Genomic DNA, 26,651 nt, shown 5'->3' on the forward strand with positions numbered 1-26,651 from the left:
AATACCATATGCTAACACATATATATGGAATCTAAAAAAATGGTACTGATGAACTTAGTGGCAGGGCAGGAATAAAGACGCAGATGTAGAGAACGGACTTGAGGACACAGGGTGGGAAGGGGAAGCTGGGACGAAGTGAGAGAGTGGCACTGACAATATACACACTACTAAATGTAAAATAGATAGCTAGTAGGAAGCAGCCGCATAGCACAGGGAGATCAGCTTGGTGCTTTGTGACCACCTAGAGGGGTGGGATAGGGAGGGTGGGAGGGAGACGCAAGAGGGAGGGGATATGGGGATATATGTATGCATATAGCTGATTCACTTTGTTGTACAGCAGAAACTAACACAACACTGTAAAGCAATTATACGCCAATAAAGATTAAAAAAAAAAAGACATGGAGTACTGAGGTGGGGGCACCTGTGCAAATTCAAAACATAATTTCAACTGCAAGTCATCTTGTTTTGTGAAACTGCACTCGTTTCAGTACCTGTTATTTTCTTTTTCTCTCCCAAATCTATCCTCAGCCACTCTCGTTTGTGGTTCTTGCTCCTGTCCCCCGAAGCCCATGACGGGCCTTGGTCCTGAAGTCGGGCTTGGCCAGGAGACCAACGGACCTGATCTCCAGTCTCATTGATCCACTCCCAAGAAGAAGAAGCTCTGATTTGCCGGTCAGGTTCCAAACTCAAGGATCTGCTGCAACCTAGAAAAAAAGGGCAGGGAAATATTTCAGATATAGACACAAAATGAAAACTAAAAAAAAAAAAAAAAAAAGCACCCCGTTTCACCTAGAATTATTCGGTTGATTTACTTCCATTCTGATATTGAATCAACTGTTTAATTACTAGTTTTTTAATGATTCAGACTTGCATTTGACTCGCTGGTGCTGTGGTATCTTGATACTGTTGCTGCTTTTCTTCTTAATGGACCTTATGTCCCCTATAAGTGACATCTCTTTGTCCCCACTGTAGATTTTCCTTTCTAATCTAAATTCACCATGATTTCAACGAAGTACAAGGTGTCCTAAAAGCTGAAAATGCTGAGGTTCTTCTCACTTGATCAGAGGGAGGACTCCACGCTCTCTACCCTTGAAGAACAGGTACGTCAGGTGCTCCGAAGATCAGTTAATTGTACCCAACATCACCCCTGGGAGCTTAACTATACCATGTCCAAGACAATGTGGAGGTTGCAGATAAAGGCCAGTCCTCCTCCTGGGCAGAGAAGACATGTTTGTACTGTTCTCCTCGAAATATGTTATTTTATGTGAGGGAGACTATTTCCCCAGAACATATTCCATGACAGAGGGGCTAAAAAAGCCTTTATGCTATTCATTTTCAATAACTTCATTCCAGATACACACAAATCAAATTGCACTGCTCAAAAGGTTTTTCTGTTAAAATCTAACATAAAGGAATTTATCTTAACTGTCATTTCAAATTTTCATTTTTTTCTGGCAAAAGTTTTAGAGAGATTATAAAGAAAAATATTTTTTTCCTAATGTTAACTGGGTTTATTGTCTGATGTATTTTTAAGTCACAGCATACTTGGTGCTACATGACCTGAGGGGAAAAGAAAAAATTAATCTTTTAAACTGTATCATCTGAGGGGTATGGAAGAATAAACTACCCCTGAAGATTTTAAAATATCAAATTCTTAAGGAAAGCATGATCCTTACCATTGGAGGGAAACAGGAATCGCTTGTCTGACAGGGAACCACTGAAACAATAAACACAAAGATGAGGAGGTGAGTTGCGTAACTGGATCTTAATGACTGGTACAGCGCTACAGGATGGGGCTCAGAGCCTTCCCACACCTCACGTGGTCCTCAGGGCACCCGGCAAGGCTACTGTCATTATCTCTGTCATTGGTATTTCATAGACCAAGAAACTCAGGCCCTTCGAAGGTAAGCAACTTTCCTGAATTCATACAGGTGACAAGCAGCCAGGACTCTTGAGGTACTGCTTTTGAATCACAATCCTGTGCTGTTTCCATCACGCCACATTGTATTGGGAAGGAGCAGGCACATATACAGTCTCCAGGACACCCTTAAATCCCAATTAATGATACGTCGTGATGGAGACAGAAAGGATGACTGCCCTGAACGCTCCCTTTGCTCAGAAGGCGCCCCTCCAGCGCCCCACTCGCTTCAACAGTCCAGGACCACTGAGACATGAAGATGCCTGATCACTTTCAGAAGAACGAGCATGTCATTTGCTAGCTGCCTTCCCTACAGACTTCTCCGCTCCTTGCCTGAGGGGTCCTGCCCCAGCAGCGTGGCTCCGCGGAGAGCCTCCGCCCCAGTCTCTCTCTCTCCAGTCACACTCCTACCTAGTGCAGCAAGGACACCAAACCATGAACCACCTCCTGCTTCTGGATGACAAGGTGCAGCTGGAGAAAACTCAGAGCACCTCACTGACAGGTCCTGAACCGCTGCAAGACAGTCCTGCACATCTGGCATTGATCCCTGGGCCTCTGGACCCCCGCGTTCTGTACCTTGTATTACTCTCCTGGTGAACTTATCAAATCAGCCTTGCTCGGCAGTTGTCTCCTTCTGCGGAAAAGAGGTTCCTAAGGCCTAAGATCGCATGTATCTTTTTGTAAATCCCTCACCAACTCAATGCTGTAACAATATGTAGAATGAATAGAAAACTTGGAAGTCTCAAGATTAATCTATGCATCGTACTTACTATATTAGATACTACAGGTAAACAAAAAAAGGTAGATGTCGCTGTCATGTTCAGTTATTTTACAGTCTGAGAGTACTCCTATTTTAAATGTTTAACTCTGAATTATTGTGGCAATAATGGACAGAGAGGGTACTGAAATGTGAAATCCACAGAGAACCCAAAACTAGTCTGGACAGAAGCATCTTCACAGCAACATTTTGTTTTTGTTTTAAGTAACAGGTTTTTCTTTCATATTCTTTGTCCACTCTCAGGCAGAGACTCTGTAAGCCCTGGTTTTCCACATAAAGATTCTGTTATAATCTGTGCTGAATATAACGCAGGCACCAATCATTTCGTACAGGAGAAAATGCAGACCCACTTGGGTCATGGGACCTTCTTCAGTTCACAGTTAGTGGCCAAGCAGGGGTAAGGACCCAGCTCTCCTAAGCGTTAAAGAAAGGTGCACACTGTTGCCATTTGTATTTAAATTTGTTAAGATTTTAGAGCCTCTCTTTGACTGATTTTTGCATTTTCTCTAATGTTCCTGCACAAAGTATTACACTTGAAGTTTGGCCCAGATAAGCCCAAATAATACTGCTGCAACCCTGATCGCCTAAACGCACTCCCACTGCCATGAAACATTAAAATATTTACTTTATTGTTGTTGAAAAAGAGAAGTTAAGGAAAGAAGGTTAGCTTTGGAGTTCATCCTGAGAAGAAAATGCTAGGTAAGGTTCTGCTTCTAAGATCTCTCTGCCTGGCTTTCCTCTATTATCAGCTGGAATATGTTTTTCCATTTCACCCAATTAAGTTAATTAAATACAACCACTAGAGAATTCTATAGGTAAATAAGCTTCCTCTTTGAAATCCCCCTAGGGAAAACGGGGTTCTAAGGCATTCACACATTAGGGTGAATGAATTCAATCAGATTCCAGGAACTGCCAGCCTTCCCAGAGGGCTGTAGAAGCAATCAGGAATAGTCTGAGGTAAACAAAGAAAAGCCTTCCCTGCAGATGGTTTGAGCCATCATCCTCTGTGTGAGGTCAATCGCTCTTCCTGATTCCATTCTGGTCTCCTCAGATCAAGGAAGTGACCTGACCCGGGATGAATCCCAGAAGAACCCTAGATATTTACTTTAGGGACCACTTCTTCCTCAGCTGCAATGCTTCCTTCTGTGTTTCTTCCTGAACGCCAAACAATCATGTGTGGGAACAGAAGTTCAATGACCGCATGTACAGTGCTTCCCCAACAGCGAAACAGCACAGATCAAAACAACTGCTCCCTGAAGATCTGGGAATGGAAACGAGTGGAAGAGACTGTATGAGCACACAGCTTACTCTTTTCTGTTCAGTACAAAAAGATGGTGCCAAACCACAGAGCCAGATGGGAAAAGGGGCCTTGACATAATTCTAGACTTTCTAACTACTTCCACCAAAACAAAAATCGGACAATTAGTTCAAATAACTATATGGAATGTGGAGCAAAACTTTTCCTAATTCATGAATGGTTTAGATTTCTGGACTCTTATTTTTGCATCAAAGTTTAATATCAAATTATATAAAGTGACTTCATATGTATTAAGTCCAGTTGATGTAGCAGAATTGAGAACATTATGTCTACTTTTACTTAATAGTTTAAATAACTTTTCTTCAAAAGTAAAATAAAATCCAAGTAGTACAAGTTAAACTTTACTATCCTATTTTTCTACAAAAGAAGCATTCAAATGTATTCAAACATAGGCAAGAGAGTCCAAAAACAGATTTAAAGCCAAAGGCCAGTTCTTTGTTCCTATTTGGAGAGAGCAGCACCTAACAAATCTAGGCCACAGCTTGATACCTTCCTGAAACAGCACCTTATTATCAATAGAGCAAACAATAAAAAACATAAAAAGAAATAGATCCTCCCAATGTTCACTGCAGCACTATTTACAACAGCCAAGAGATGGAAGCAACCTAAATGCCCATTGACAGAGGAATGGATAAAGATGTGGTACATCTATACAGTGGAATATTACTCAGCCATAAAAAAGAATGAGATAATGCTATTTGCAGCAATATGGATGGACCCAGAGATTATCATACTAAGGGAAGTAAGTCAGAAAAAGACAAATATATGATATCACTCATATGTGGGATCTGATTTTAAAAAATGATACAAATGTGAGATCTGACTTTTAAAAATGATACAAATGAACTTATTTACAAAACAGAAACAACCTTACAGATATCTGAAACAAACTTATGGTTACAAAGGGGAAACCTGGGGGGTAGGGATAATTCAGGAGCTTGGGATGAACATACACACACTACTATACATAAGATAGATAACCAACAAGGACCTACTGTATAACACAGGGAACTCTATTCTGTGATAACCTAAATGAGAAAAGTATCTAAAAAAGAATGACTATATGTATATGTATAACTGAATCACTTTGCTGTAGACCTGAAACTAACAGAACATTGTAAATCAACTATACTCCAATAAAATTAAAAAAAAAAAAAAGAAACATCCTCAAAAGTCAAAGTCAAGCAGACATTTAAAGCTTACTGTGCATAAGCAATCACTCTTACTATAAATCAGGATATAAATATATAAATCAGTATATAAATTTTAATGTCCCAAAGAGTTTGAGGCAAGTACATAAGTAAAAAAAATGTAGGGCTTTCCTGGTGGCGCAGTGGTTAAGAATCCACCTGCCAATGCAGGGGACACAGGTTCGAGCCCTGGTCCAGGAAGATCCCACATGCCATGGAGCAACTAAGCCCGTGCACCACAACTACTGAGCCTGCGCTCCAGAGCCTGCAAGCCACAACTACTGAAGCCCGCATGCCTAGAGCCCGTGCTCTGCAACAAGAAAAGCCACTGCAGTGAGAAGCCCGTGCACCGCAACAAAGAGTAGCCCCCGCTCACTGCAACTAGAGAAAGCCCGCGCGCAGCAACAAAGGCACAATGCAACCAAAAATAAATAAATAAAATTAAATTTAAAAAAATGCATATACATATGTGTGTGCATATATGTAAGTATATATAATACATGTGTATATATTATAAAATTGTATTTATGTAAATAGTACATGTGTGTATACATACATGTGCATATATGTCAGCCGTATCTGCAGATTCTGCTTCCCCAGATTCAACCAACCACAGAGTGAAAATGTTCAGAAAAAAAAAAAAATTCCAGAAAATTCCAAGAAGTAAAATTGGAATTTGCCACATACTGGCACCTATTTACACAACATTTACATTGTATTTACAACTATTTACATAGCATTTATATTGTATTAGGTATAAATAATCTAGAGATGATTTAAAGTACATGGGAGGATGTGCATAGTTATATGTAAAGATTATGCCATTTTATATAAGGGACTTGAGCATCCGTGGATTTTGGTATCCACGGGGGTCCTGGAACCAATCCCCAAGGACACCAGCTGTACAGTGGCTCAAGGAGCACTGTTCCCTCACTAGGCAGCCATCCATTCCAAAGCAAGTGTCCCTCTGGACCATTCCAAGCTGCCTGTTTATACTGGTGGACAGCTGGATCACAAGGCTGGCCTATTTTAGTTCAAACAGCTCTAGTTTTCCACTCTAGAAGCTGAGGAAACCTGAAAGCATTAAAAGCTGAGGTTGAAGTGTTTAAAGCAATTGACATACTTTTTTCTTATGAAGCGAAAAGATCAGAGGATAACACGGAACAGAGAAGTTAACAATGTTAAAAAAAAAAAAAAAAGCCATCTTTTTTTCACTTCCCAACTATTATTCATCCTTAAGAGACTGTCTCTAGGGATCCTCTAGGGAGTTCAGTGGTTCTGCTGGGTTTATTTCAGTCCCTTATCTCCTTCAGTATCTTTGGTGATATTGGTGATGATCATTAATTTACAGAATCAGGAAAAACTAGAGAGGAATAAGCTTTATCCCCTCCCCCTGGAGCACCCGAGAGTAGAATGCTCCTCTGTCCTGGGGCTTCAGATGTGTGCTATTCTAACTTACTTGTCAGTGAGCTTTTTTATTGCTGCACTTGTCTTCCACACTGACAGCATAAATGCTGTTCTAAGCAGTCACACACATTTTTCCCAGTTGACATGCCCTTGGTATCACATGCCTGCAGCCCTTTCCAGACTGTGAGCTGATGACTTGTGCCTGCGGGGTTACCTTCCACTCGGAACAAAAGGCGAGGTACTTACTGCCTTGAGAGTACACCATTGGCCAGGATCCCTTCGTATCGACTCACGCCTCTGCGCAGAAGCACACCAATCTGACCGCCCACTTCATCTGCAATTACTCCTGCATGGATGGCGGCTTTGCATAGTAAAGAGGTCTGAAACACAGCAACATCCCACTTACAAATGGCTCAACAATACATCTGAAATATAGCGGGAGCTTTACATTTTGTTACAACTTGTGCTCAGGATCCCTATTTGACCCCTGACATGGCTAAATAATAATTCATTTAAATAAAAAGTAGAAGGGGGTGGAAAAAATTATTGGCTAACTATCTCAGAATGACATCAGAGTCATTCTATTTATGCTGACGAACCTGGGAACCCTTCCACTAGGGAGGAAGGAAGGGAGGTAATTTACAGTATTCATGGCTCCCCAGTGAATAACGCCTCCTGGTGGTGTGGTCATCTCCCACACCGACTCTGAACTGGGCCCTGGCGCTTGCTTTGTTCTGCTGCAGGTAACATGGCCTGGCAAACTGCCACATATGTCAGTGAGGCCACCTTAGACTCCCACCCCAGATGACCTGCCACACGACTGCAGCTGCAGGCGCAATTCTAGGTAAAGGAAGCTTAAGAACCAACCAGCCCACACTGCCAACCCACAAACTCATCAGCAAAGAAAATGGCTGTCATTCTAAGCCACTAAGTTTTGGGGTGACTTGTTCAGCAAGAATGGATAACATTAGTTTCTTACATTCGCTTTACTAAATATACATACTGAGGATCATTTGAAAAGCTGAACCTTCCATACCATAGCTTCATTTTAAAATTAGAGATTTAACAAGGCATCAAAACCAAAATGGTAGTGTCAGCCACAGAACACTGAATAAAACAGAAAACTTCATGAAGGTCTCAGAGTGATGACGAGCAACCCAGGGCCCAAGGCCTCCACCTCAATTCCTGAATCTCCTCTGAGAGGGTCAAACAGCTGGCACCTGCTCAGCCCTCCAAGGCTGCTGGCTGGTGTGACAAACCCAGCAGGGGTACCTGGCTGGCTCTGATTAGCAGGGGACCCCGTGGTTGAAAGTGCGACTGCAGGAAGAAGTGGAACTGTTCCACGGGGTGCCCAGGCCCGTACGTCCCCTCGAGCACAGACCCGTGGGGGAGGGTGATTAGGTATTTAGCCCAGGACTGAGGGGCCGAGAGGATCTTTTCCTAAATAAATTTTAGCAATGCCTTGCTTCTCTGCAATGGCTAGTGCCGAAAAGAGAAAAGCAGCTCATGAAATTGTGTTTCAATAACTGAACTTGGGGGTTTCTCTTTGTGTTAATGACAACACTGTTTACCTTACTGCAGTGGAAAGTTTTCCCTAGATTTAGGTTACAGTATTAGGAGGACCAGTGAGACCAACTGTATTTTGCAACTAATGTGGTTGCAATAAAGTTGAGAACTTTTGTGATCTTTAACATAGAGAGCTCATACTTCCCAAACTAGATTAGATTTGGCAAAGGGAGTCAGTTTTGCAATGACTGCTATCATAGTGAAAAAAGGGGGAGGATTTCATGACAGAGAAGAAATAGGAGAATGCTGAAACTGATGCAGATACTACCCTTCTTGATTTGTGGGGAAAAAAAGAGGAATTAGAAGAGAAAGATAGTACTCTTTAAAGGGGCAGCTTGCATTTTCATTTTTTCTGAATTTTCTTAAAAAGGTTTCTTATTACTGTTTTAGACTCTTAGGGTACAAAATAGAGGAGCTGGCTGTAAAAGTCCTGGATTTAAATTCAGCAATTTAGCTCATCATCCTGACTCTGCCTCTAACTCTACCAGGTGTGCTTAAGTCACCTCCCTGCTCTGGACCTGGCTTCCCAATTCATCTTCACAATGAAAAGGCTGGGCTGGGTGATGTCTAGAATCACCTTGTGATTCTAAATGGCACCCTGTATACCTCTTATAGGGTCCATGCAGGCCTGCCTCCCTCTCTCAGCCCCAAATGAAAAACAAAGTGGTCGGCTGGGCAGCTATTCCCTTGTCCCTAGGATCACCTGGCTTCCTTGGAATTCAGTCTGGGGATGGGATGGTCTTCATCCCAGCATCCCTGCCCTGTGTGTAGAGCTCTCACTGGACTTGGCATGTACAAGGGCCTCCATGGTAACAAGAGGACAGATTAGATTCACAGGCCAACAAGCAACATGACCTATCAGCTTCATTGCCCAACAGATATTCTCATTTCCCACAGGCCCCAGCATTGAGGGAACCCAGTGGTATGTGCCCCTTTTATGGAGTTTATTTCATTGCATTATTGAATGTTAAATTACACGTATTTATTTAATATTTTTTCATAATATTAAATGCAGGCCATAGGATACATCCCCAGGAGAATAACCACCAGATCTGGCTATCATATTATTATAATAAAATTATCAGCCCTTTCCTGAGTTATTTCCTTAAAAAAATCACTCGCTCACCCACTAACTTAAATAAAATTGATGTTTTCTAAAGTTGGGGCTTTTTTGGTATCAATTTTTAAAATTCACATTCACTGAACCTGCTTTTTAAACATTTCCTTTTGAACAGTAGATTTATACTTTATTTTCTAGCTATTTTGAGGTCTAAACCTCACCGAAATGTAAATATAGGAAAGCCTATGTTAATTAGTGATTGCCTTAAACAAACAAAATAATTTAAATGTAATTCTTCAGGGAAGGGAATGCAATGGACAGGTGAGGAGTACACATGCAAGACTCATGAACTTGAAGGTTGATGGAACTAAACATCCCTGAAGTTCACTGAGCCACAAAAGATGGCCAAGCAGATCAGCATGAGAAGACAACTGTCAAAGCAGTTATCAAATCATCCCGGAAATGGAGTATTTTCTTAAGTCTTCCTTTAGGAAAAATCAATTTGTACGAAAAAGTATTGACAAAGTATTAAAATAAAATGTAATATAAACGTCTTAGGGGGAAGGCGCCTCTGCTAACCTGATAGTCGTGTTGCTGAATTGCCTGGGTCCACCTCTCCGTTCAACCAGTAAGTCCCTCCATGACCTCCTCCAGCTGGATTTTAGCTTGGACAAACCACTCTCCCTGCCCCACTGTTGGTCCACCACGTGAAAGAATGATTACCGTGTGGCTGGCAGGGCCCTGGTGCTCCGGCCGCGTGTCAAGCCTGAGCCTCTGACGTGGGAGAGCCAAGTTCAGGACATTGGTCCACCAGAGACCTCCCTGCCCCTTGTAATATCAAACGGCAAAAGCTGTCCCAGAGATCTCCATCTCAACGCTAAGACCCAGCTCGACTCAAGGACCAGCAAGCTACAGTGCTGGACACCCTATGCCCAACAACTAGCAAGACAGGAATACAACCCCACCCATTAGCAGAGAGGCTGCCTAAAATCAAAATAAGGTCACAGACACCCGAAAACACACCACTGGACATGGTCCTGCCCACCAGAAAGATGACATCCAGCCTCATCCACCAGAACACAGGCACCAGTCCCCTCCACCAGGAAGCCTACAAAACACACTGTACCAACCTAACCCACTGGGGGCAGACACCAAAAACAACGTGAACTACAAACCTGCAGCCTGCAAAAAGGAGACCCCACACACAGTAAGGTAAGCAAAATGAGAGGACAGAGAAATACCCAGCAGATGAAGGGGCAAGGTAAAAACCCACTAGACGAAACAAATGAAGAGGAAATAGGCAGTCTACCTGAAAAAGAATTCAGAGTAATGATAGTAAAGATGATCCAAAATCGTGGAAATAGAATGGAGAAAATACAAGAAACGTTTAACAAGGATCTAGAGGAACTAAAGAGCAAACAAACAATGATGAACAACACAATAAATGAAATTTAAAATTCTCTAGAAGGAATCAATAGCAGAATAACTGAGGCAGAAGAACGGATAAGTGACCTGGAAGATTAAACAGTGGAAATAACTACTGCAGAGCAGAATAGAGAAAAAAGAATGAAAAGAATTGAGGACAGTCTCAGAGACCTCTGGGACAACATTAAACGCAACAACATCCAAAATATAGGGGTCCCAGAAGAAGAAGAGAAAAAGAAAGGGACTGAGAAATATTTGAAGAGATTATAGTTGAAAAATTCCCTAATATGGGAAAGGAAATAGTCAATCAAGTCCAGGAAGCACAGAGAGTCCCATACAGGATAAATTCAAAGAGAAACACACCAAGACACATATTAATCAAACTATCAAACATTAAATACAAAGAAAAAATATTAAAAGCAGCGAGGGAAAAGCAACAAATAACATACAAGGGAATCCCCATGAGGTTAACAGCTGATCTTTCAGCAGAAACTCTGCAAGCCAGAAGGGAGTGGCAAGACATATTTATAGTGATGAAAGGGAAAAACCTACAACCAAGAATACTCTACCCAGCAAGGATCTCATTCAGATTCGACGGAGAAATTAAAACCTTTACAGACAAGCAAAAGTTAAAAGAATTCAGCACCACCAAACCAGCTTTACAACAAATGCTAAAGGAACTTCTCTAGACAGGAAACACAAGAGAAGGAAAAGACCTACAATAACAAACCCAAAACAATTAAGAAAATGGTAATAGGAACATACATATCGATAATTACCTTAAATGGAAATGGATTAAATGCTCCAACCAAAAGACATAGACTGGCTGAATGGATACAAAAACAAGACCCGTATATATGCTGTCTACAAGAGACCCACTTCAGACCTAGGGACATATACAGACTGAAAGTGAGGGGATGGAAAAAGATATTCCATGCAAATGGAAATGAAAAGAAAGCTGGAGCAACAATTCTCATATCAGACAAAATAGACTTTAAAATAAAGACTATTGCAAGAGACAAAGAACGACACTACATAATGATCGAGGGATCAATCCAAGAAGATATAACAATTGTAAATATTTATGCACCCAACATAGGAGCACCTCAATACATGAGGCAAAGAGCCATAAAAGGGGAAATTAACAGTAACACAATAATAGTAGGGGAATTGAACCCCCCACTTTCATCAATGGACAGATCATCCAAAATGAAAATACATAAGGAAACACAAGCTTTAAATGATAAATTAAACAATATGGACTTAATTGATATTTATAAGACATTCCACCCAAAAACAACAGAATACACATTTTTCTCAAGTGCTCATGGAACATTCTCCAGGATAGATCATATCTTGGGTCACAAATCAAGCCTTGGTAAATTTAAGAAAATTGAAATCGTATTAAGTATCTTTTCCAACCACAACACTATGAGACTAGATATCAATTACAGGAAAAAATCTGTAAGAAATACAAACACATGGAGGCTAAACAATATGCTACTAAATAACCAAGAGATCACTGAAGAAATCAAAGAGGAAATAAAAAAATACCTAGAAACAAATGACAATGAAAACATGATGGCCCAAAACCTATGGGATGCAGCAAAAGCAGTTCTAAGGGGGAAGTTTATAGCAATACAATCCTACCTCAAGAAACAAGAAAAATCTCAAATAAACAACCTAACCTTACACCTAAAGCAATTAGAGAAAGAATAACAAAAAAACCCAAAGTTATCAAAAGGAAAGAAATCATAAAGATCAGATCAGAAATAAATGAAAAAGAAATGAAGGAAACAATAGCAAAGATCAATAAAACTAAAAGCTGGTTCGTTGAGAAGATAAACAAAATTGATAAACCATTAGCCAGACTCATCACGAAAAAAGGGAGAAGACTCAAATCAATAGAATTAGAAATGAAAGAGGAGAAGTTACAACAGACACTGCAGAAATACAAGGGCTCATGAGAGATTACTACAAGCAACTATATGCCAATAAAATGGACAACCTGGAAGAAATGGACAAATTCTTAGAAAAGCACAACCTTCCAAGGCTGAACCAGGAAGAAATAGAAAATATGAACAGACCAATCACAAGCACTGAAATTGAAACTGTGATTAAAAATCTTCCAACAAACAAAACCCCAGGACCAGATGGTTTCACAGGCGAATTCTATGAAACATTTAGAGAAGAGCTAACACCTGTCCTTCTCAAACTCTTCCAAAATATAGCAGAGGGAGGAACACTCCCAAACTCATTCTACAAAGCCACCATCACCCTGATACCAAAACCAGACAAAGATGTCACAAACAAACAAAACTACAGGCCAATATCACTGATGAACATAGATGCAAAAATCCTCAACAAAATACTAGCAAACAGAATCCAACAGCACATTAAAAGGATCATACACCATGATAAGTGGGATTTATCCCAGGATTGCAAGGATTCTTCAATATACACAAATCAGTCAATGTGATACACCATATTAACAAATAGAAGGAGAAAAACCATATGATCATCTCAATAGATGCAGAAAAAGCTTTTGACAAAATCCAACACCCATTTATGATAAAAACCCTCCAGAAAGTAGGCATAGAGGGAACTTACCGCAACATAATAAAGGCCATATATGAGAAACTCACAGCCAACACTGTTCTCAATGGTGAAAAACTGAAACCATTTCCACTAAGATCAGGAACAAGACAAGGTTGACCACTCTCACCACTATGATTCAACATAGTTTTGGAAGTTTTAGCCACAGCAATCAGAGGAGAAAAAGAAATAAAGGGAATCCAAGTTGGAAAAGAAGAAATAAAGCTGTCACTGTTTGCAGATGACATGATACTATACATAGAGAATCCTAAAGATGCTACCAGAAAACTACTAGAGCTAATGAATGAATTTGGTAAAGTAGCAGGATACAAAATTAATGCACAGAAATCTCTTGCATTCCTATATACTAATGATGAAAAATCTGAAAGACAAATTAAGGAAACACTCCCATTTACCAATGCAAGAAAAAGAATAAAATACCTAGGAATAAACCTACCTAAGGAGACAAAAGACCTGTATGCAGAAAACCATAAGACACTGATGAAAGAAATTAAGATGATACAAACAGATGGAGAGATATACCATGTTCTTGGATTGGAAGAAGCAACATTGTGAAAATGATTATACTACCCAAAGCAATCTATGGACTCAATGCAATCCCTATCAAACTACCACTGGCATTTTTCCCAGAAGTAGAACAAAAAATTTCACAATTTGTATGGAAATGGAAAAGACCCCGAATAGCCAAATCAATCTTGAGAAAGAAAAATGGAGCTGGAGGAATCAGGCTTCCTGACTTCAGACTATACTACAAAGCTACAGTAATCAAGACAGTATGGTACTGGCACAAAAACAGAAATATACATCAATGGAACAGGACAGAAAGCACAGAGATAAATCCACGCACCTATGGTCACCTTATCTTTGATAAAAGAGGGAAGAATACACAATGGGGAAAAGACAGCCTCTTCAATAAGTACTGCTGGGAAAACTGGAAAGAGACACGTAAAAGAATGAAATTAGAACACACCCTAACACCATACACAAAAATAAACTCAAAATGGATTAAAGACCTAAATGTAAGGCCAGACACTATAAAACTCTTAGAGGAAAACATAGGAAGAACACTATGGCATAAATCACAGCAAGATCCTTTTTGACCCACCTCCTAGAGAAATGGAAATAAAAACAAAAATAAACAAATGGGACGTAAGGAAACTTCAAAGCTTTTGCACAACAAAGGGAACCATAAACAAGACAAAAAGACAACCTTCAGAATGGGAGAAAATATTTGTAAACAGAGCAACTGACAAAGGATTAATCTCTAAAATATATAAACAGCTCATGCAGCTCAATATTAAATAAACAAACAACCCAATCCAAAAATGGGCAGAAGACCTAAATAGACCTTTCTCCAAAGAAGATATACAGATTGCTAACAAACACATGAAAAGATGCTCAGCAACACTAATCATTAGAGAAATGCAAATCAAAACTACAATGAGATATCATCTCACACCAGTCAGAATGGCCATCATCAAAAAATCTACAAACAATAAATGCTGGAGAGGGTGTGGAGAAAAGGGAACCCTCTTGCATTGTTGGTGGGAATGTAAATTGATACAGCTACTATGCAGAACAGTATGGAGGTTCCTTAAAAAACTAAAAATAGAACTACCATACGACCCAGCAATCCCACTACTGGGCATATACCCTGAGAAAACCATAATTCAGAAAGAGTCATGTACCAAAATGTTCACTGCAGCTCTGTTTACAATAGCCAGGATATGGAAGCCACCTAAGTGTCCATCGCCAGATGAATGGATAAAGAAGATGTGGCACATATATACAATGGAATATTACTCAGCCATAAAAGGAAACGAAATTGAGTTATTTGTAGTGAGGTGGATGGACCTAGAGTCTGTCATACAGAGTGAAGTAAGTCAGAAAGAGAAAAACAAATACCGTATGCTAACACATCTATATGGAATCTATTAAAAAAAAAAAAAAAAACGAAGGTTCTGAAGAACCTAGGGGCAGGACAGGAATAAAGACGCAGACGTAGAGAATGGACTTGAGGACACGGGGAAGGGGAAGGGGAAGGGGAAGGGTTAGCTGGGACAAAGTGAGAGAGTGGCATGGACATATATACACTATCAAATGTAAAATAGATAGCTAGTGGGAAGTAGCCACATAGCACAGGGAGCTCAGCTCGGTGCTTTGTGTCCACCTAGAGGGGTGGGATAAGAAGCGGGGGAGGGAGATGCAAGAGGGAGCGGATCTGGGGATATATGTATATGTATAGCTGATTCACTTGTTATACAGCAGCAACTAACACAACTATGTAAAGCACTTATTAATAAAGACGTTAAAAAAAAAGTAAACGTTTTAGATTGACTTTAATAAAACATGAAGAAAGCACATGTTTAAAATGTTGTTGGAGGGCTTCCCTGGTGGTGCAGTGGTTAAGAATCCGCCTGCCAATGCAGCGGACACGGGTTCGAGCCCTGGTCCAGGAAAATCCCACCTGCTGTGGAGCAACTAAGCCCGTGTGCCACAACCACTGAAGCCCACGTGCTTAGAGCTCATGCTCCGCAACAGGAGAAGCCACCGCAATGAGAAGCCTGTGCACTGCAATGAAGAGTAGCCCCCGCTCGCCACAACTAGAGAAACCCCACGTGCAGCAACGAAGACCCAATGCAGCCAAAAATAAATAAATAAATAGATTAAAATGTTGGTGGGATGATGGTCAAATGTTAAATAATAAAAATATATTCCTCATTCTATCTTATGAATTGTTTCAGTGTTGCTGCAGTCTTCATAATTACCATGATGATAACATTTTCTTTAGGAAAGCAATACATTCATTATAGAAATTTTGGAAAATAGGAAAAAAATAAAATCACTCCTATTGTCATCAGTCAGAGACAATCACTCACCAACACAGTGTGCTTACCTCTGGCTTGTTGTGGGCGTAGGCGATGGACTGGGTCTCTCCCTTTCTCCCCTAAACCAGGAGCACACTTTTTACACTGTCTGCCTTTAATTTACAATACTCCTTGAACATTTTTGGGGGAATGGAGAATTACTGAAATGAGTGAGTTAAGGGATGTGTTCCACTTAAAAGCAGATGGTACAGTCAGCAGGCTTGGGAGAAGGTGCCAAGAGAAAACCTGTTCTGGGGGCTTTTTATTTCTGGTTTCCAGGTGAGGCAGAGCTTAAAGAGAAGCCCATGGTTCTTAACCGGCATGGTAAGCCTACACCATAAGATGCCTTAATTCAGCAGTCAAGGAGACAGACTCACAGCATCTTCAGAACTCTAAAAGATCTTTAAAGTTTTCTCTGACACCTCCCGACAGACTGTCCTACTCTCCACCCACAACACCTTCCATACACATACAGGCCGCCCTGACGAACGGCTGTAACCTCTACACTGGACACTTCCAGTGACTAGGGCCTCACTGTCCCTTGAGACGTCCCATCCCATTTTGCATTGTTCAGCTATTCCTTATATGCCACAGAAATTGGCCTCCCTGATCCTGGTTCTGCCTTTTGAAACAACACAGAATGAACCAATTCTTTTTCTCTAATTATTCTTCAATTCATCCCATTTCTTCCCTGTGACAGAGCATCTGCTTCTTCAACAGCTTCTCTAGTAACTTGTTTTACAGATTCTGTCATTCTGACCAAGAGGATATGCTTAGGTTTTGCAAAGACCCTTCCAGAAAAGACTTGTTACAACTGAACATATTCCCTAAGAGGAAGACACCCTCGAGGAGGAGAGACTCTAAGATAACCCACATGATCTCTGCCTACTGGTATTCTCCCCTTGTGTAATCCCCTTAGGCGGGGGTGGGAGCTGTGGCTTTCTCTTAACTAATAGGATATGGCAAAGGTGATAGGACAGCACTCTCATGATAACATTACATAAGATTATAACCTGTCTTGCTGGGAGACTCCCTGGTTAGGAAACTCTCCATTGCTGGCTTTGGTTAAAAAGCAAAAGCCTAAAAGCCTAAGCAATTGAAACTTGATCCTGTAGGCGGTGGTGACACCTTCAAAGTTTCTGAATAGGGAGAATAAGAACCTATCTAAATGAATCTAAGGGGAGGGGCAATATAGGGGTGGGGAATTAAGAGGTACAAACTATTAGGTATAAAATAAGCTACAAGGATATATTGTACAACATGGGGGATATAGCCAATATTTTACAATAACTATAAATGTAGTATAACCTTTAAAAATTGTGAGTCACCAATATCAAAAAAACAACCCAATCCAAAAATGGGCAGAAGACCTAAATAGACATTTCTCCAAAGAAGATATACAGATTGCCAGCAAACACATGAAAGAATGCTCAACATCATTAATCATTAGAGAAATGCAAATCAAAACTATAATGAGATATCATCTCACACCAGTCAGAATGGCCATCATCAAAAAATCTACAAACAATAAATGCTGGAGAGGGTGTGGAGAAAAGGGAACCCTCTTGCACTGTTGGTGGGAATATAAATTGATACAGCCACTATGGAGAACAGTATGGAGGTTCCTTAAAAAACTAAAAATAGAATTACCATATGATCCAGCAATCCCACTACTGGGCATATACCCTGAGAAAACCATATTTCAAAAAGAGTCATGTACCGTGGAGGATTACTGGATTGAATGTCAATATTATGACATAGTATGAGTGTGTTTCATGTTTGGTAATTGTAATCATTGTTGCTTTTGTTGTGGTCATCCATGTACAAGGCTTGGTGTCAGTCTATTTATCTCTTGTAAAAATAAAATACAGTGTGTGTATGTGAAAAAAAAAAGAAAAAAAATAATAATAATTTTTTGGAAAAAAAAAAAAGGAGTCATGTACCAAAATGTTCATTGCAGCACTATATACAATAGCCAGGACATGGAAGTAACCTAAGTGTCCATCGACAGATGAATGGATAAAGAAGATGTGGCACATATATACAATGGAATATTACTCAGCCATAAAAAGAAACAAAATTGAGTTATTTGTAGTGAGGTGGATGGACCTAGAGTCTGTCATACAGAGTGAAGTAAGTCAGAAAGAGAAAAATAAATGCCGTATGCTAACACATATATATGGAATCTAAGGGAAAAAAAAAAAAGGTCATGAAGAACCTAGGGGCAAGATGGAAATAAAGACACAGACCTACCAGAGAATGGACTTGAGGATATGGGGAGGGGGAAGGGTAAGCTGTGACAAAGTGAGACAGTGGCATGGACATATATACACTACCAAACATAAAATAGCTAGCTAGTGGGAAGCAGCCGCATAGCACAGGGAGATCAGCTCGGTGCTGTGTGACCACCTAGAGGGGTGGGATAGGGAGGGTGGGAGGGCGGGAGATGCAAGAGGGAAGAGATATGGGAACATATGTATATGTATAACTGATCCACTTTGTTATAAAGCAGAAACTAACACACCATTGTAAAGCAATTATACTCCAATAAAGATGTTAAAAAGAAAATTGTGTCACTATATTGTACACCTGTAACATATAATATTATACAGTAACTATACATCAATAAAATTAAAAAAAATAAAGATGGTACATAGATGGCAGAGAGAAAATAATCAGAGGGAGAAAGAAGAAAAAAAAAGCAAGTAGCCATGTTGGGGAGGTCCACATGGTAGGGAGCTGAGGACAGCCTCCAACCAAAATCCAGGAAGAAACTGAGGTCCTCAATCCAACAATCCCTCAGTAACTGAATGCTGCCAACACCATGTGAGCTTAGAAACAAATATTTTCCTAGTCAAGCCTCAGATGAAACTGCAGCCCCACTGACACCCTTGTGTCACCTTGGATACACCCTTGTGAGTGTCCCTCACTCAAACTCAGCAGGCCACGCTCAAACTCCTGACCCACAGAACATGAGAGAGAATACATGTGTTGTTTCAAGCTTCTAAGTTTTTGGTAATAGTCATGTAGCAACAGATATCTAATATACACACAGTATCAACATATACCAAAAAAAGACACTAATCAGACTTCTTTGAAGAGATTAGTTTTCAAAATACAAATTTTCCCTCCAGGTGAAATCATACTGGAAGCAAATGGTGTAAAACCAGTTAGTGCGTCAAATAGGAAACCTGTTTGTTAGCAATTCCAGATCACGTACTGAGACCTACCACCCAGGAAACCATTAACCTGTTACTCTGAAAAAGAGAGCTCTGTCAAGAGGAGGTGAGATCAACAAATAAAGCAAGAAAGAAACAATGCTATTTCTCTTTCTGCATATAATTCTTAAGTTTCTTACACAGGACAGGAAAATAATAAATTAAAACTTTATATTGCTAGGGGGAGAAAACTATACCTCAACTTTTTAGTTCTTTTGGTTAATTTCCTGAAGTCATCTAGGACTTCAGCCTGTGCCGAGTACATTTTCAAATTGAGGTAGTGTAAATCATTTTAAGATTCAGTTTCTAGGCCAAGTAAATATCCTGTGTCAATCTTGTAAATTAAGACAACACAAGAAAAAGGAAACAAAGAGCAAAATCACAAAACCTGCTGCTTCCAGAATCAGGATGTACTGAAAGCAAAATAAAGCCAAGTTTTTTTCCTCCTGCTGGAGATATATGATCCATCTCCTAGAACATGTATGTTTTCCCCGTGCATAAAGAACTCTTAGAAAAGTTCCATCACTATATAGATTTTCACATTTCTAATAACTCAAGCCCCTTCCCGTAAGCTATAAACCCAACTATTTTGAATAGCAAATTTTTAAAAATCAGGTATCAGATTTCCAGGATAGAAATCTGTAAATAGTAAGAAATAAAGGATTGTGTATCTGGATATAAGATATATACTTTAGAAAAATGATTTCTTGTGAATTTATTTTTTTCTGGGAACAATTTATATCACCCAGAGAGTTTCAATAGGCATTAGAAATTGGAGTGCAAGGAGGGAGGGGAATAATATATATGAGCAGGGCATACGGCTTCACTGGTCCTAGATACAATGTCACTATTCTGTGATGTAAAATTTTCATGTCCTTGGCTGTATTACATGAATCAATTGGTGCATTAAAATAAAGAAATAAATTATAACAAAATGATGATCTCATAAAAACTGGATGGAATTATACCCTTAGGTATAATTGATATAAATATAAATAATATAAAGGGTTTTGTTTACCATTTCAGTTATAGTGTGCTTAACTGGAAATGCTAAAAATAGGAATGAATGCATGAATAACCTTGGTTTTTAAACTTATTTCATTTATTCTCAGAAAAGAGAACTGTGCATCTATCTACAAAGTTTTATATCTTATTTGACTTTACTTTGTAAAGAATTTAGGCAGAGCAACCAGCACTAACTCTTTTTAATTTCCTCCCTGCCATAAAATTACCCTCTATTACTTACATCTCTATATCCATGCACCACATTCCCAGAAATATCTCCTGCTATGTCTCTACAACCAGCTGGGCAGAACTTGCTGGAAAAAAAATAAAGAGTTTATATTTTATTAGGTCGTACTTAAATTAAAAAGTGTGAAATTATACTTAAAAGTATTTTCTCTCCTCTATACAACATGCAGGAATATCTTTCTTTAATGACAAATCAGAAACCCGATTTGTGAAAACACAGACTTATCTAAAATGTTCATCTGAAGGAAAGTTTTACACAATTATTTGTTTTATATCAAAATTCATTATAAACTCTATTAAACAATGAGCTTCCCTAAAGCATCTTAATTGATTTTAAGAGGTCCAAGAAATGTTAAGGAAAAAGGTAAAGTTTCTAAATACAGTATATATAGCATAATCTTGTTTTTATAAAAAGAAATGTTTAAATAACAATTTATGTTTTCTATGGATAAAAAGAAAACAAGGAAGAATATCTCTGGATTCTCTCTCTCTGAGTGTAGGAGTTTGAGAAACTATCACTTTCTGTGTTACTAACTCTGTAAATTTGGATTCACTCTACTAGCATTACCCAATTGGAACATAATGGAAGCCACACAAGTTAATTTAAATATTCTAGTAGCCACATTAAAATAATCAAAAGAAACAGGCAAAATTAATATTAATATTACTCATATATTCTGTTTAACCTAATATATTCAAAATTTATCATTTCCACATGTAATGAACAGAAAAATTATCAAGATATTTCCAGTCTTTTTTTTAAAATAAGTCTTCAAAATCTGCAGAATATTTTATACTTACAGCACACCTCAATTTGAATTAGTCAAGTTTAAATGCCTGGAGAGTGATGGTCTACATTAGTTATAAATTACTTTTGCAATCAGATAAAAGGTGTATATTTTTTTCAGCTTTACTGGGGTATAGTTGACAAACAAAATTGTAAAATATTTAAAGTGTACATCATGATGATTTGATATACGTATACATTGTGAAAGAATTCCTCCCATCTAGTTAGTTAAACACAGCCATCACCTCATACACACACACACACACACGTACGTATATATATTTTTTTGGTGAGAATATTTAAGTTCTACTCTCTTAACAAATTTCGATTACACAATATGGTGTTATCAGCTATAGTCACCATGTTATACATTAAATCCTCAGACCTTATTCATCTCTATAGCTGAAAGTTTATATCCTTTTATCAACCTTTCCCTATTTCCCCTAACCTCCAGCCCCCAGTAACTTTCTATTTGACTAAAAGAGGTATATTTAAAATTAGGATTTCACTTACTTAAGAGTCATTTTTCAAGAAATTTTTCAGAAACATGTCATGGCATATGGTATGGTTGGGTGTGGCTTAGGGTGTGTTGACCCAGGCTCTGTTACTACCTAACTAGCTGTGTGACCCCGAATATTGCATATAATCCCCCTTAAATTCAGTTTCCTCTTCTGTAGTTCCTTCAAGCATCAACATATCAATAGGCCATGAGAGACAACCGTACACCTAAAAAGACGTGCAAAAGGAAACTCAAAATATTATGTGAACATTGACAGCTTTAAAGATGAATGCCATAGGCCCTTGTTTCTATATATACCATATTACAATAATGTTTGCTTGGTTTGTTCAAGAAGAATGTGCCAGCCCAAGCAGATTCCAAAATAGCAGTTGCTTTTATTTCATTTCCTCTCAGTTTCCTCCTGCTGACTTAGCAAATTAGGTGTGTAACAGAATCTAATTATCAAAACTACCCAAATAAATGGTTCATAATTCTTCCCCGTTGACCTAATGGAATCCAGCACTACAGCAATAATCAAGGAATTAAGAAACAGAAATAATGGAAATCCTATTACAGGTGTACAGTTCCTTATCCTAGCCCTTAGAGCCAGATGTATTTCAGAATTCAGAATTTTGGGGATTTTACAAAAGTAAAACAGTGCCAATAATATATATGATGTACGACTCCACTGAGGTCTGCAAATATTAATCAAAACATTAATATCTCTGTATCAAATATATGGATAGTCATATTAGGTCAAATACATAAAGACAAAATAGCCTCATGTTTAATTTAGTCTAGTTTTGCTGTCAGGTGAATTTAAGGTCACATTAATCAGGGACTGCCACCAAATGAGTTACAAAAATCTTTTGACTTTTAAAGCTTTCTGCATTTCACAATTATGGATGAAGGATTATGGCTCTGTACTAGTCATCATACCTCATCTTTAACTAAACACTACAAATAGGCTGGGCTACAGCTTAGATGATCTGACACCATACATCGCACTGTAGGGCTGAATATATTCCTTTCTCTAAGAGGACAGGAAATGACTACTGATGCCCAGAGGCCCTGTCACCACTAGGACTGTACACGTGTGGCTGGAAAGAAAATGCTGCTGAATGTCTCAATGGATGAACAGCAACTTTAAGGGCAACATTTAATTACTGGTCATTTTCATTTTTGTCTTTTCTCAACTGGCCTTCATATTCGTAAACACTAGAGTTGATTCTGCATATAAAAGAATCTCATTTACTAGAATATCAGATGGATAGGACCATGGACTCTTAAGCTTGACTTTTGGGGTATTCTCATTTATTGTGTAGCCCTAAGCAGGTTACTTAATTGTTTTGTGCCTCTGTTTCTGGGGTAAAACAGAACCTGCCTGGTCGGCATACTGGAACATTCACCTGAGCTATCTATATGCTAACTCCAGAGAGCTGTATCTGGTACTAAGAAAACACTCTAAGGAGTCACAGTTGTTGTTAGTTGTTGTTAGTGACCTCTAGACCAGCAGTTCTCAGCTAGGGGTGATTTCTGCCCACCAGCAGACCTTTGGAAACGTCTGGAGACATTTATCAAGACTGGCTCATATAGGCCAGGGACGCTGCTAAATACCCACAATGCACACAACAGAAAACCATCCAATCCAAAATATCAACAGTGCCAAGGCTGAGAAATCCCCCTCTACACTTTCACTTCACAGATGAGAAAACGTACATCTAAGAGATTAAGTCATTTTTCCAGTTAAAGTAAAGGTGGAATGAAAATTTTCATCTCCTATTCTCAGTAGGTCTCTTTTTTGTGGGAAAGAGAAAATGAACCCCCTCCAGAATCACAAAAGTCACTCCCAAATGCTGGCCTGGTAAAAAAATGCACTCTAGACTCCATTTTGGCTCATTGGTACTAGAGTAGAATTCAAGGGTCAGCAAACTGTGACCCATGGGCCAAATCCAGCCAGCGCCTTTCCTTTTTTGTAAATAAAGAAAGTTTTATTGGAACACAGCCATGCTCATTCGTTCACATATATACTGTCTGTGGCTGCTTCTGCACTACAAAGGCAACAGAAACTGTATGAACAGATGCAAAAGAGATTGCACGGCCTGCAAAACCTAAAGTATTTACTATCTGGACTTTGACAGAAAGTTTGCTGATCTCTGCTGTATAAGAAACTATTTCAAATATTCCTGATTAGTTACAACATAGATGATTTTTTAAAAATTAAATTAAGTACAGATAAGGTACTTTATCTGGTTTAATGTCAAGGAAAACAAAATATTCAGCAACAAATGACTGCAGCACAGCTAGGACACTGTACTTACCTGTATTCTGTCTTCAAATAATGGTTAGCTCGTTCCAAACACGTTATTAAATCTGTCATAAATAAAGATAATTGCAATCAGCTCTAAAGATTTCTTTTAAAATGAAACAGTTTTTGAAAAGTATTTATTTGTTATCTAGTTATCTGAACTTTTCTGTTTAAAAATAAATAAAAACTGACACACTATCCCCAGGATTTCATCAGTTCCCTTCATTTTTCTTTTCTACCATCAATGATGGTTCTTCAGGTATTTATCCAGTGAAATAACAGAATCTATTTCCAACAAAAAACCCAACACTGGTTAGTTACTATTCACTACATACCTACAAAGGTCATGTGTATAACCTTCCCTGGCAGGAGGAAAACAATTTCAAGAGCCCAATGTGGTTCACAGAGAAGGTTCAGGAACATCTTAATTTAACAATTTAGCTAGTGGCAATCGAGTGACCACAGGGCCAGGCGTTTAGTGAGAACACAAAGAGCCTATCAGCTTTGATCAATGAGGACCAAGGACTTAAAAGAAGTGTGCTCTCTGGAGCAATTTATAGAACTGAACTAATACTCAGCAATGGACACTCTAAGATACTGTGGATTTTGGTGCTTTTAGAGGGACCTAGTATAGTTTCCAAAATATTCCGCACTTGCTGCAGAAGTTCTTTCTTTCCTTAATCTTTTCAGTTGTTCTTAGGGAGAAACATATGCTGAATACCGGCCATGCAGGGGCCTGCTAGGATATTGCTCAGATCTGATTGGCTGAGTGAGAAATGAATGGGGTACCCCCTTCCCAGAGTACTTCTGCAGGAGGGGCCTGACAGCAGAAACTCTGGGCACCTCTGTGGCCCTGGCAGACCCTGGGCTGCATGGAAATTACTCTGGAGTTCGAGGCCTGGATGGGAGGCCACACTTTCCCTTTCCATCAATATTCATGCTCTCCTTCTCTCCTGCTCACGTGCTAGCTGGATGGGTAGGGCACTTGGTGACAGTGACTTCCTCCTCCTCACACTCGCATGCTCCCATGCTGGTGCAGTGGTGTGTATGGAGTGGGGGTGTCGCTGGTTAAAAGGCTTGTCCCCTAAGCTAACAAAGGGGTTGGTGGAGAGCTCCAGAGAATAGCCAGACCTTAGGAGGGTCAGGAGGGTAGCCCCAAAGATACACAATCCATGGTTTCAAGGAAAATGAGATCAACCCTCTCCCACATAAGTCAGCGGATCAATCTAACATGGGCTATGAAAGTATTCAGTTCAGACCTAACTACTTACAAAGACACTGCATTCCTCTCTTCCCTCACATCTTAATTCTGGATCTGAGGTCACAGTTCTGTCCGGAGATGGTGACTAGCAAGAGGAATTCTAAGACAGAAAAAGGTTTACAGATTTATGTTGGTCCTTCTGCTATACCTGGATGGTCGCTGCTGGCATAGGTTAGCAAAAAACCCCGCCCAGAAATGTGGGATCCACTCTCAAAGCGAACAGTTACTTCATTGGTGTTCAGCAAAAGTTCTTTGGGCACAGTCATGCTTCCACAATACGGACCTAAAAACAAAGCACACTTGTAGCTCATTTCAAAATTTAGACCAGTACAAAGAATTGGTATATACATTTTTTCCCCTTAAATGGCAAATTTACCAGACAACACATACACATAAGATTATAATCTTTACCCAACTGAAATTTTGCTTCATACTGAGACTAAGAATTAGTGACTGATTGTAAACTTGATTATACAGAGAAACAAGACGGGGGAAGTGGCCAGTTCTAGATAAGCAATAGCTTGGAACTAGTTAATTGTGAACAACACAAGAGATAGGTTTCGATTTTTATAAGAAGGCGACTAACAAACAAAAATCAAATATATTTAGTTAAGAAAATGTTATAGATTCAATGCAATCCCTATCAAACTACCACTGGCATTTTTCACAGAACTAGAACAAAAAATTTCACAATTTGTATGGAAACACAAAAGACCCCAAATAGCCAAAGCAATCTTGAGAACGAAAAATGGAGCTGGGGGAATCAGGCTCCCTGACTTCAGACTATATTACAAAGCTTCAGTAATCAAAACAGTTTGGTACTGGCACAAAAACAGAAATATAGATCAATGGAACAGGATAGAAAGCCCAGAGATAAACCCACACACATATGGTCACCTTATCTTTGATAAAGGAGGCAAGCATATACAGTGGAGAAAAGACAGCCTCTTCAATAAGTGGTGCTGGGAAAATTGGACAGGTACATGTAAAAGTATGAAATTAGAACACTCCCTGACACCATGCACAAAAATAAACTCAAAATGGATTAAAGACCTAAGTGTAAGGCCAGACACTATCAAACTCTTAGAGGAAAACATAGGCAGAACACTCTATGACATACATCACAGCAAGATTCTTTTTGACCCAGCTCCCAGAGAAATGGAAATAAGAACACAAATAAAC

At 39.2% G+C, this 26,651-nt stretch overlaps 1 protein-coding gene across 3 annotated transcripts in view; it reads right to left on the minus strand.

The window, feature by feature from the left end:
- DCBLD1 (discoidin, CUB and LCCL domain containing 1) overlaps positions 1-26,651 on the minus strand; it is a 71,654-nt gene that overhangs the window by 9,664 nt on the left and 35,339 nt on the right. For 2 of the 3 annotated variants that reach the window (XM_082475196.1, XM_082475195.1), the window contains exons 3-8: positions 25,618-25,752; positions 24,222-24,273; positions 20,610-20,682; positions 6,858-6,991; positions 1,677-1,717; positions 492-704 (exon numbers count right to left, since the gene is read on the minus strand). In XM_082475196.1, the coding sequence (XP_082331322.1) occupies positions 492-704; positions 1,677-1,717; positions 6,858-6,991; positions 20,610-20,682; positions 24,222-24,273; positions 25,618-25,752 (648 nt within the window). Of the gene's footprint in view, positions 1-491; positions 705-1,676; positions 1,718-6,857; positions 6,992-20,609; positions 20,683-24,221; positions 24,274-25,479; positions 25,570-25,617; positions 25,753-26,651 lie in introns of all 3 variants that reach the window. The other variant, XM_082475197.1, reaches the window with a different exon arrangement.

This window comes from Balaenoptera physalus (genome assembly GCF_965194825.1).
Source record: "Balaenoptera physalus genome assembly, chromosome: 9".
Taxonomy (NCBI): domain Eukaryota; kingdom Metazoa; phylum Chordata; class Mammalia; order Artiodactyla; family Balaenopteridae; genus Balaenoptera; species Balaenoptera physalus.